The 13,141-nt window shown below is 45.3% G+C and overlaps 1 protein-coding gene across 1 annotated transcript; it reads right to left on the reverse strand.

Moving 5' to 3' along the window:
- Positions 1-1,272: 1,272 nt before the first annotated feature.
- KNSTRN (kinetochore localized astrin (SPAG5) binding protein) lies at positions 1,273-13,069 on the reverse strand. Its single transcript, XM_014591637.2, has 8 exons — positions 12,916-13,069; positions 9,986-10,118; positions 8,134-8,181; positions 6,461-6,566; positions 6,152-6,245; positions 4,640-4,701; positions 3,180-3,254; positions 1,273-1,956 (listed from the first exon to the last, which is right to left on the reverse strand). Exons 1-8 carry the CDS (start codon positions 13,019-13,021, stop codon positions 1,825-1,827), a joined length of 756 nt encoding a protein of 251 aa, XP_014447123.1. The 5' UTR covers positions 13,022-13,069; the 3' UTR covers positions 1,273-1,824.
- Between the last annotated feature and the right edge of the window lie 72 nt (positions 13,070-13,141).

Below are 13,141 nucleotides of genomic sequence, written 5' to 3' on the forward strand. Positions count from 1 at the left end.
CAGTTCCCCAAGACTCACTTGGATATCCCCCTGAACTTTCCAGGTAGTCTCGCAAATGTTGCTCTTCCTTCAAGCCCCAGTTCACCTCCTCCGTCCAGCCTTCCCTAACCAAAGCAGTCCACAGTTAACTGCAGTAGTGTTCAACCATACCACACAACTGACCATTAGAAATGCCATCTGTTATTTAACTGGTATATGCCCTGCACACTTTGTTCCCCCAGACTGTAAGCATCTTTGAGGTCAGCAATGTCATGCTATATTAGTTTCCTATAAATTAACAGGAAATACTTGCAGTAATGTATACATGTATTCAGGCTCCAGATCAAATTAAGTACTCAGACACCTCCATGTGTATGAAACTCACGGAGCAGAGGTCAGAGACCAAGAGAAGAGGTCAGAGTGCACAGACACTGGCTGGTGGTCTAAGTGGAACCCTGGGCTGAGGCTGTTTGTCAGGCCAGTTCACAGGCAAACAGGGGCCCACACTGGGAAGGATGAGTAATGATGGGTATTGAGATAGTTAACATCCTAGGAGTAAACCAGGGAGGCATGGCAAGGAAAGGATTTTACCACAAATAAGTTTGCTACCCTCTCTTTTGAAGAAGGAATTTTAGGGGGCCAGCAGATGGCATAGCAGTTATATCACCGTTTCTCCATATGACTACAGTTCAAGTCTGATGGCTTGAAAGTCACACCAGGTGTGTGTGTGTGTGTGCAAGTGCCCAAGATCCCAGAAGAATGGAGAAGGGATTGCAGTGTGGCCATCTCCCCCTTGGAGGGTGGCTTCTCACTTTCTGTCTGTCTCTCTGATAAGCCTTATAGGTGCCCTATAATAAATCTCTCAAAAAAAAAAAAATTAAAATATAGCTATGTGAGGAAGGCAGGTCAGGCCATACAGTAAAGATCAGTGGGACTAGACTCAAGCTTGGTTACGCACAGGCATACAACCATGCGTAGCAACACAGGAAGAATGTGGGCTGGGAGTGGGGAACTACACACCTGGTGAATGGAGTCCAGCTCTAAGTGGAGAACCCCGAGAAGACTAGCCACTGCTCCCAGAAGACGAGGGCGGTGAGGGGGGTTGGCCCATAGCACTTCATGTGTGGAAGAAAAACATCCTGGGTTAAATCAGGATATTATGAACTTGTTAACTAGTTCAGTTCAATAATGTTCAGTTAACATGTTTATGTAAAAGAATACTTACATAAATTTTATTATAAAAGAGGCCCTTTTTAAAAAACAGAGCTAATTTAAATTAAAAGCTCCAAGGCATAATGTTTCAGGTAGGTGTCATTACCATCTGTAACTTCACCCCATTTATTAAGCCAACAACACTTTTAGTAACTTCCAAGGTCACAAAGTTACAGTGAGGTACAGAAGCCCAGCCAGGATGGGACAGAACACGTTCCAGGCTAGGAGGGCACAGCGTAGCTCCTCCATCCTGTCTCCCACAAAGCACCTACGCTCCACTATAATGAAGGTCTTCTTTCTGCAAATCTCAGTGTGGTCTTTTAGATCCTCTGGCTGCGGCTGGTTCAATCTCCTGATTCTACTGGTGGGCTGCTTCGTTGCTTAGGAAGACGATCCAAGCTGCCCCAGCTCCCCATCTTGTGAGTCTCAAGTATGTGAGGCTCAGGAGAGCTGAGCAATCGGAAGGTTGGGAGAACTTCCTTTAAAGGAGGAACCACTACTCCAGCATAAATTGTCCTTAACCCTACTGCAGAAACTTTTCATTCTGGGGACGGTGAGTCCTAGAAGAGCATGACCAAGAAGGTGCCCTGAGTGGCTTCCTCTCCAAATGGGAGCCATCTGGCCACTTGCCTTTTACATTTCTAATAGCTGCTCCATTTCCGTGAGGGCTGCTGTAAAATCGTTTACTTGACCATTACATAAGCTTTGCTGTTCTAGAAATCGGACTCGCTCTTCTTCTTTCATCTTCAACTTTACCTTCAAAGCCTGCATGGAAAGACATTCCAAGAGGGGGGAAAAAAAACCTCAAAAACCTCTTGAGCCACAGGAACGATATCACTCCCCAGGACATTATGCTCCTATTCCAATGAGGAAGACTACTGAAATACTGTTAGATGTAGTATTGGGTCGTCAGGAAAGTCATGACACATTTTTCATAGAAAAACATAGGAAAATACATTACTTTCTGATGACCTACTATTTACCCTAGATTTTATTTGTACTGGTTCGTTTTTTGTTTTTAGGTTTTTGCCATAAGGTTTTTGCTTTGTCTGGTGTACTCACTAGACAGAGAAAGAGGAAGAGAGGGAGAAGAATCACCCTCCACAGGGATGGCCATGCTACAATCCTTTCCCTTCCATTCTTCTCTTCGGACTTTGGACATGCATGCACACACACTCAGTATGATCTTCAACTGCCAGGTCTGGGACTAGAACCATGGGTGACCATGTGGGAATCCAGTGCCTTAACCACCATGCCACCTGATCATCCAATCAGCCTGAAGCAATCCAGATCCATGAATCTGGGTTTCCTACTACAGGTCTCCTGCTTGAGTCATCGAGTTTCCGCAGCATGGATTTCATGTAGGTCTCAAGTCTCAAGTTGAGCAATAACTGTGTTATTTATTGCTTCATGCCCTAGAGAGGTCCTCAGAACCATACAAAGGAAATTAGGTGAAATTCAAATAAAGTCCTGGAATTTAGTTAACTGTACTGCACAGAAGCGAGTTTCTTAGTTTTCACAAATACAAGATATTAACATTGGGGGACTTGAATGTTCTGTATTATCTCTGTAATTTTCCTGTAAATCTAAAATTATTTAAAAATAGTTTATGGGGACTAGAAGTTAGCATAATGGCTATGTCGCTGAACTCCCATGTAGACAACTGCGGTTCAAGTCCCAGACCCAGTGGCTTAAACTCACGCCGGGCGTGTGTGCATGTGCCCAAGATCCCGAGAGGAGAATGGAGGAGGAGAAGGGATTGCGGTGTGGCCATCTTCCCTGGGGGGTGATTTCTTGCTTTCTATCTCTCTGTCTCTCTCTGTCTTTCTGGGGAGTGCATGCGCCCTATAACAAAAACCGCTTTCCCCCCAAAAAAAGGAAAAAAAAGTTTATGAAAAATAGAAAAGTAGGAAAGAAAGACTTCTCCATAAGTCTACTGACTGTGGTAGGAATAATCTTGTCTCAGGGTGATGTCTACCTTTTCTTACCTGTAACTCCTCCATCTGCTTTTTGGCTGTTTCATTAAAAAGCTTCAGCTCATCTTGCAAAGTTTCTAACAGCAACTAAGAGGAAAGTACAAAGCAGTAAGCAATATTTCATACAAAATGGGAGTTAACGTAGATGATGGTTAACATTGCTTCCATCCACTCACTTATTAAGCATTTCTGTTGGACTGTCGGAAGAACTCAGTCCACAGCACAGATGGATAACCCCGCTGTGATGGGCTCCGAGCTACGCAGACCTTACCAGCAAAGTGCAGAAGCCACAGATGGGGAGACTAACAGCCTGTGGAAGCTGAGAATGGCTTCCAAGATAATTCTAAGATGACAATTGGTCTTCTGGAGAAGAGATCATTGAAGTTTCAAAGACTTTAAGCCCAATCAACTATCTTTCTATATTTCAGGGAAAGAACCAACAGGAAGCTGGAAATTTGATGGGCTAGAGCTCTGTATCATACAATGCCCAGCAAAGAAACAAGGGGGAAATTTGGTAACGTATGCAGCGCAGAAACTAGACAGCGCTATACAGCTTCACCTTTTTAGGTGTTTTAAAGTAGTACATTTTTTCTGGAGGGGGCACCATACCAAATGACTCTATATTGCTATATTTTTTGTATTTATGTCACTTTCATAAGCAATAGTCTCTTACTGGAATGTCTAGAATCAAAGGTAATTGTCTAATATTTATTTATTTTTAGGTTTTTGCTATAGGGTGCCTGCGTTTGTCAGAGAGACAGGGAGAGGGAAAGTAAGAAATCATTCCCCGCCTGGGGGAGGGGGCACACTGCAATCTCTTCTCTTCTATTCTCCTCTCAGGAGAATGGCCACACATGCCCGATGTGATTTTCAAGCTGCCAGGTCTGAGACTTCGACCATGGTCAGCCATGTGGGAGTCTAGTGTCTTAACCACCACATGACCTGCTGGGCCCCTAAAAGAGTATATTTTCTTTTCTTTTCTTTTCTTTTCTTTTTTTTTTTGAGAGTTTTTTTGCTATAGGGCGCATGCACTCGCCAAAAAGACAAAGAGAGACAGAGAGACAGAATGCGAGAAATCACCCCCCATGGGGGATGGCCACACCGCAATCCCTTCTCCTCCATTCTCTTCTCGAGATCTTAGGCATGCACGCACATGTGCCCAGTGTGAGTTCAAGCCACCGGGTCTGAGACTCGAACTGCTATCGACTACATGGGAGTTCAGTGACATAGCCATTATGCTAACTGCTGGTCCCAAAACAGTATATTTTCAATTAAGACTTATATTTGTAAGCACAAAGCTACCATTCAAGTAAAATATGCTATTTTGAGTATACATCCCACAACTCTCTTCCACTATCATAGATAACCAAAGGCCACTTCTTGGGATTTGCTGAGCATACAGCAGAGACTTCCACAGGTTTAAAGAGCCCTGTATTAACCTGGCCCTTGCCCATTCCCACCCATGCCCTTACCATAGAGCCTGTGTGATCCGTAGTGGATTCTTGCTGTGATGTCAGAGATTCACTGCCTAAAACTAATAGATACACAAGGGTCATTCAGGCAACTGTGCCTCACACAACAGAAAGCAAAAACCCCCTCTGGACACAAGTATGGCATATTCATGAGGGAAACCTAGCTGGGTGTGTCTTGAACTCTCTCCCCTGGGTTTTTGCCCTGAGTCAAACACACCTGCCCTGCACAGCTGTTTTTCACCTCCTTCCTCTCAGTTTGGATATGGCCCCAAATCCATTCTGCTTTCTCCTTGGCTCAGAAGAAAATTTGTCCAAAGGAAATGTATAAATTGGGCTTTTTTGTTTTGTTTACCATACACACAAAGCCATTTTTTTTTGGCATACTGTTTATTTATTCCATGTGTGAGACAAAGAGATACAAAGTTACAGCACCTCTGGCAGGGTCCCAATGCCATGATTCATCCCCAGCTTCAGCCAGCCTAAATCAGGGCACACTCAGCTGGCGTATGAAGGGAGGTCTCCAGACAGATATGAACTGGCAACCCTCCCAGGTGGGTCTGCCTGCCTGAGTGTCACGTTTTACCATTGCACCATTGTCGCACCCCCACAAAACTATTTTTAAAAGTCTTTTTGGGCCTTCAAAATTATTATTTTTGGTTAATAGTATATATACAGCAAATTGGGAACCAGCAGTTAGCGTAATGGCTATGTCGCTGAACTCCCATGTAGTCGACCGCGGTTCGCGTCCTGGACCCAGTGGCTTAAAACTCACTCCGGGCCCGTGTGTGTGCGTGCCCAAGATCCCGAGAGGAGAATGGAGAAGGGATTGCGGCGTGGCCATCCCTCCGTGGGATGATTTCTTGCTTTTCTGTCTCTAATGTCTCTCTCTGTCTGTCTGGCGAGCACACGCACCCTATAGCGAAAATCTCTCTCTCAAAAAAAAAATATATATATATAGCAAATTAAAATAGTACAAAATGTTTACATTGACTATAAAGAATATCTGCAACCCTCGGATTAATCAGTACCATACTGAATGCAGAGAGGCCTTGAGCCTTCTTGACAGCCTTTGGACAATTCCTTTTTCTAATCTCTTGGCTACAGACTCAGTTTAACAAGGACAGAGCCAGAATAGGAGTCACACTTCAACCACAATTCTGATTAACCAGGTTTAGAAACCCTTGAAACAGTATCCTCTCTTTTCCCACCTCATAAAATTACCATATGCTTTTATCTCCCTAGAAACACTTTTTTTTGGAAGGTCTTAACTATCGGCACCAAATGAATGGCAAAGAATGTTTAAGATAGGAAAGAGATCAGCTGCTATCTACATCATCTGAAATTCTCATCAGACAAAACCAACACTGCATGAGAACAAACTGAGGCTCTCAAAAATCCTCAGCTCTTTGTCAAGCAAGCCTTGCACTAAGTGGCCCAGCTAATGCCATGCTGCCAGTATCACCCCAGAAAGGGGAGTCGACGATTCCCTTGAAGGCATCTGTGTGCTCTTACCTGGGTTGAGGCCCTTACTCTCCAAAAGTGCCAAACAGTTGTTCTGAAACTTCTCCAGCAGCTCCACTTTCTGGGTCAGGTCCTTCAGCTCTCCCTACAGAGTGTCACACAGACAGCTCAGGAAAGTCCCACTCCCTAGGAGCAGTCAGTCTCTCCTGCTTTCTCTTGAACATCCATCGCACAGGCCTAGCTTCCCTTTCTGCCTTTGGGCAGCTAGGTGTCACAAGCTTGTACCCACCCAAGGACCACCTGTCAGGATTCCACAAGCATCGCTCAGTGGCAGCTGTTGAAGAGGTCAGTGGGTCTCACCTGAGTTTCAGTCAACTTCTGGTGCAACTGTTTGTTGACAGCCTCTAAGAGCTGGTTCTTATCCTTGAGTTCTTCCTCTGACTTTTGCTTCCTCAATGGTTTGTAGCTGTAATAACAGTTGCACTTACATGAAGACGTACAGGGGTTAAGGGTATGGACTATGGGGGACAGCAGCTGGCATAATGGTTATGTCACTGGACTCTCATGTAGTCGACCACAATTTGAGTACTGGACTCGACAGCTTAAAACTCACACTGGGCGCATGTGCATACATATCCAAAATTCCAATAGGAGACTGAAGGAGAAGGGATTGCGGCATAGTCATCCCTCTGGGGGGTGATTTCTCACTTACTGTCTCTCTGGCAAGCACATGCGCCCTATAGCAAAAATCTCTCTTAAAAAAAAAAAAAAAAAAAGAGTATGGGCCAGTGGGTGGTGCAGTAATTAAGGTGCTAGATCCCACATGGCCAACTGTGTGGTTCAAGTCCAAGACCCAGGGATTCAAACATGGGGTGTGTGTATGCATGTCCAAAATCCCAAGAAGAGAATGGAGTAGATGGGAATCTGGTATGGTCATTTTCCCAGGGGGATGATCCCGCCGGCCAAAGCAAAACTAAAAATAAAGAAACCGTGGGCTATGGAGCCACATAAACAGGTTCAAATCCTGGCTTCATAAATAGTGGTAGATGACCTTTAGTAAGTTCTATGACCTACCTGAGACTCTGTTTCCTCATTCCTAGAATTAGGATAATACCCACATCTTGTTTTATTTAATTAATTAATTAATTAATTTTTTGAGAGTTTTTTGCTATAGAGCACGTGTGCTCGCCAGAGAGACAGAAAGTGAGAAATCACCCCCCAGGGGGGGTTGGCCACGCCACAATCCCTTCTCCTTCATTCTCCTCTCGGGATCTTGGGCGCACACACACACACATGCACCCGGCATAAATTTAAGCCACCGGGTCTGGGACTCAAACCATAGTAGACTATATGGGAGTCCAACAACATAGCCATTATGCCAACTGCTGGTCCCAACATCTTGTAATATTGTTATTATAAAGAATAAAGAGAAAACACAAACATGAATTCTTAGCTCAGAAACTGACATATAGTGAGCATTTAATAAATCATCAATATTAAATCTTCTTAAATTTCTCAATCTTGCTTGCTTGCATTTTGTCTTCAAATAAGATATGCTCGGATAATAGATTTGGAATTAGAACCTATCTATATAGACTTTTCAGTCTATTATTCCTGTTTTCAAGACTGCAAAACTTCCAAGCTATACTCCAACAGAGAGAGAGATTCTTCTCTGTGATTTCCCCACTACCAGCAGAATTTCATCCTGTTATCACCAACGACGTGCAACCTCCTCATCCTGAAGGCGTCAGACTCCTGTGGATATGCCATACCTGGGTATGATTTCCAATCAACGGTGGTCTTGGCATGGAGCCCAAAAAGCTCTTGTCTAGGACTCAAGATGGTGGTACTACTGACTCTTACCTTGACAATGGTTCTTAAACCTGGCCGTGTCTCACCCTGAAAATTCCACTCAAGTTTCTGTGGTGGTACCCAGACCATAACATGGTAAACAAGGCCCCCAAGTGAAGTACACCAGAACTGAGACCCACTACCCTAAAACAGCAGCCAAGTTAATTTACTCTAATGCTCACCTCTTCTTCACATTTCTCCTGTTGGCTGTGTCTGCAGCTTTCGCCTGCCTAGAGAAGAAAAAACATTCATTCATCAGGGAATCACAATACTGCTATACTATGTGAACAAGGTAGAACAAAGAGTCTGAGTTCCTAAGGAAAAAAACAGAGATTAGGGGCCAGTAGTTGGCATAATGGCTATGTGGCTGGACTCCCATGTAGTTGACCACGGTTTGAGTCCCCGACCTGGTAGCTTAAACTCATGCTGGGCACATACGCGTGCGTGCTCAAGATCCCAAGAGGAGAATGGAAGAAAGGGACTGTGGCATGGCCATCCCCCTGGGGGGTGATTTCTCGCTTTCTGTCTCTGTCTTTCTGGCGAGCGCGTGTGCCCTATAGCAAAAGCCGGTCGTGCGCTTCACAAAAAAAAAAATAAAAAAAAAAAAAAAAAAAAAACCAAAAACCAAAACAAAAAAACCTCACACCAGGCACATGTGCATGCATGCCCAAGATGAGAATGGAGAAGGGATTATGGCATAGCCAACCCCCCAGAGGGGTTATTTCTCATCTTCTGTCTCTCTGGTAAATGCATGCACCCTATAGCAAAAATCTCTCTCAAAACAAAACAAAACAAAACACCCTCCCCCCCGAGATTATATATAAGGCAAACAGCACAGGCTTGAGAGCTCTGAGGGCCCAGGCACTTTGGTTTCAGCTCAGACTACTGAAAAAGGCTTATTAACAGGGAAAGTGATCACCCCAACTGCGAAAGGCCTGCTTGTGCTCGAGATGGTCTCTCAGCCTCATTTACCTGGGAACCAAATGCTGGGTGTCGGGGGCACACAGACACACTATGCTAGGGCTGGACTGCACTCAGACCAGCAACCTAGGCTAACAACATGCCTCCTCTCCCGACCACCATTGAGGGTTGCTGCTTGACCAGAGTACTGCCATGTGTACACTCAGAGCAAATCAGCACAGAGGGTTCTGACCAACAGCCCAGCCATGCTATGCTTCTGGGCCAGCTGTTCAGAAGCCTTGTGTTCCCAAAAACCATCTATAAGTATGTGTGAGTGTGTGCCAGAGAGCTTGTGTACTTGCTAGACATTCAGGAAAGGAGGGCGAGGAAGAGAGCACCCTTCATGGGGCGTGGCCATACCACAATCCCTTCTCCATTTCTACATCCTGTCAGAATTTTGGGCATGAACATGCATATATCCAGGGCGTCTTTCAAGCCACCAGGTCCAGGACTCGAAAAGCATGGTCAGCCATGTGGGATTCAGCTCCCCTACCACTGGGCTACAGGCTGACCAACCAAAACCCTATCTTCTAATTCTTCAAAATTAACAATTTCTTTTTTTAAAAAAATTAATTTATTTAATGTTCCTTATTATTGTTATTTACTTTGACGAGAGAAGGAGCAAGAGAAAGAGAAAGTGAGAGAGCAAGCTACCAGGTCCAAGACTTGAACCGTGGTCAGTCACGTGTGAGTCAAGCACCCTAACCACCATGCCACCTGTCAGTTCCGTTCATACTGAACAATTTCTACCAAGATATTATTTTTTAAGAGAGATTTTTGCTATAGGGAACGTGAGCTCGCCAGAGAGACAGAAAGCGAGATATCAACCCCCTCCAGGGGGCATAGCCTTGCTCCAATCCCTTTTCCTCCATTCTCCTCTCAAGATTTTGGGCATGTACACGTACATACACACACACACACACACACACACACACACACAGCATGAATTTTAAGCCACTGGGCCTGAGATTTGAACCACAGTTGACTAGGTGGGTGTCCAGCAATATAACCATTACCCGATTTGCTGGTCCCATCTAGCAAGGTATTCTAACTGAGACCAATGCTGACTCTCACCCATTCTCTTGTCTTGGCTTGGCTGTTTTTGTAACATCATTCTCAGAGCCTCCTGAATGAAAATGCCTGGGAACATCGACTTCTTTGGTCCTAACAGGTAATAGACTCTTAGAATTGGCTCGAGTTTGTGTGTCTGCAAAGGAAAAACAAGAGGGAAACCTCAAGCATCATGACCCAATAGTAGCAACTGTGTAACCGGGCTCTTCTATTTTTTTTAAACTTTATTTAATGCTGACCAAAGGGACAGAATGAGTAAGTGAGAGAGACAGAGAGCGAAGGAAAGTGAGAAAGCAAGCTGCCAGGTCCAGGACTTGAACCATGGTCGGCCATATGAGGGTAAAGCACCCTTAACCACCATGCCACCTGCTGGCCCCTCTCTTTTTTTAAGAGAGGATTTTTTCTATAGGACATCTGCACTTGCCAGAAAGACAGAAAGTTAGAAATCAACCTCTAGGAGGGATGGCCACATCACAATCCTTTCTCCATTCTCCTCTTGGGATTTTGGGCATGCATACACATGCACCCAGGATGAGTTCAAGCCACTGCATATAGGACTTGAACCACAAGAAATCATCCCTGATTTCAATCAATCCCTTCTCTTCCATTCTCCTCTCAGGATTTTGGGCACACACGTACAAGCACCCAGCGTGAGTCTAAGTCACCGAGTCTGGGACTTGAACTGTAGTCAACTACATGGGAGCCCAGAAACATAATCATTAAGCCACAGGCTGATCCCTAAATCTTTTTTTGTTTTGTTTGAAAGGTTTTTGACATAGGTCACATGAGCTCACCAGACAGGGACAGAGTGAGATGAAAAGTAAGAAATCACACCCCAGGGGAGATGGCCATGCTGCAATCCCTTGTCTTCCATTCTCCTCTCGGGATTTTGGACATATATGCACATGCACCTGGTATGATTCTCAAGCCATTGGGTCCAGGCCTCAAACTGTAGTCAGCCATGCAGAAATCCAGTGCCTTAACTACACACCACTTGCTGGCCCCTAAACCTTTTTTTCCCCTTAACTGACAGAAGGTGTGTGCACTGGCCAGAGAGATGGGAAAGCATCCTGCCATGGGGTGCAGTCACAATCCCTTTTCCTATTTCTCCATTTCATCAGGATTTTGGATATGCACATGCACAAACAGCCCAGCATGTTTTTTTAAGCCACAGGGGACATGATTCAAACAGGTGTTGGCTATGCGGGATCCAGTTCCCTATTCGCTGTGCTTAACCACTGTACTACAGGGTCAGTCCAAAAGCTCAAAGATACGTCAAACAGAATGAATGGAGGATATAAATGTGAACACAGAGACCTATACAAGCAAAGAACTAAATGAAGGGCAGTGTGAAGTTAGCAGGCAAAACAGCTGAACCCTTTACCACTTTGTTAAGGACCCAAAGCCCTTTCCACTCTCTTAGAGCAACACTAAGGAGCTCTGGGATTTTCTTTTAGTTGTTTCTTGATTTTTGTTTTGTTTTGTCTTACCAGAATGTCTTTCTAACCACTCTACAAGACATCTTGGTGTCTCTAGTGTATATGATTTTCTACTTTTGATTTTTCTACAAGTGCCCACATTACTATTCAAAAAAACCCAACCAACCCAGGGCTCAGGATCCTGACTGGATGTAGAGATGGAAGAAAAAAAGAATTACAGCACATGGGGCTGGGACGGTTGCTTTCTCCTTCTGTCTGTCAAACCATGCTCAAAACTTCCAACTTAGTGGACCAGCAGGTGGCGTAATGGTTACATTGCTAGACTCCCACATAGTCAACCATGGTTTGAGACCCAGAAGTGGTGGCTTAAAACTGACACTGGGCGCATGTGTATGCATGCCCAAATCCCAAGAGGAGACAGGAGGAGAGTGGACTGTGGTGTGACCATCCCTTCGAGGGGTCATTTCTCACATTCTGTCTGTGTCTCCAGCAAGCACACGCACCCTATAGCAAAAATCTCTCTCTAAAAAACAAAAAACTTACAATTTAGCTAGAGAGCACGTCACTGCCTCTGGCTGAAAGGCACTGAATCTAAGGGGAAGACAGCAGAGCTGTGCAAGAAGACCTGGCTCCAGCACCTCCAGCAAGTCCTAGACCCTCCAGGTGCCAGAATACCACTCGGGTGTTCTGAGGCAACAAAAGATGAATAGAACCCTTTAAGCCTTTGAAGAAAGCCTGTTTACTTCAAAGATCAAACCTGCCACTGCTCATCAACTGGCTGCAAGGAGTCATCTGAGAAGGGATCACAAATGGTCATGATCTCCCACGACAGTTTTCTGGTGCCCGAAGCTTATTCTGTGCTATCATCTCTAGATTAGGCAGCTCCAGGAGTGCAGACACATGACCTGATTTTCAACCCCAAGCAGAATAACACAAAGCGAGACGGCAAAGCAACCAAAACAGGTTTTCAGTCATGTTTCTGTCTTTTCCCTCGGTTCTTAAATACGGTGGTTAGGTCTGATCCCTCTTCCCCACTTCTAGGAACACTTATTGAGGATGTGCTGGTAAGAGACACTATATACATAAATGTGATCCAAGAACCCTAAGCATCTCCCTTCTCAAATATGTTAAGCCCAGGTCTGGAAATAAAAAGAGTACTGGGTTAAAAGGGTTCCCAGCTTAATGGGAATAATACTGTAGGACAAGTAGCAATTTGAATCTAACTGATGAATGCAGTCGGCATGGGGGAAGGGGTGTGAGCAGAGCAGGTCTAAAATCCTACCACATGGCTCTTCCCCTGATCTCTCATCATAACCCTACAGTCTGGCTCTAGGTAGGGGGTTATCAGGTTGTCAGAGCCGATGGAATGCCCTCTTCGCGTCAGTCCGCGTCCCCAATTCCCAGCCGTCCCACACTCGCTGGCTGATCACCCCTGGCTGGTCCGCAGTAGCTGAGGGCTGCTGACCACCCACCTGGGGGCTGCTGACCACCCACCTGCGGGCAGGCCGCCGCTCGGCACAGAAGGGGTTTGCAGGCTGTACACTGTTTTAACCACGCTGGTCATTGTGATGAGGTCGGCCCTAGAAAGTGCAAGAGGCATGCGTTACTCCAGCCAACCGCCACAGGTCAGGGCCGGTGGAGGGCCCGAGGTGCGCGACCCAGCCTGCCCAATCTCGGGGTCAGGAAAGAGAAAAGCCTCTCTCCCCCGCCCATCCCACCC

This window comes from Tupaia chinensis, unplaced genomic scaffold, assembly GCF_000334495.1.
Source record: "Tupaia chinensis unplaced genomic scaffold, TupChi_1.0 Scaffold000605_1, whole genome shotgun sequence".
Taxonomy (NCBI): Eukaryota; Metazoa; Chordata; class Mammalia; order Scandentia; family Tupaiidae; genus Tupaia; species Tupaia belangeri.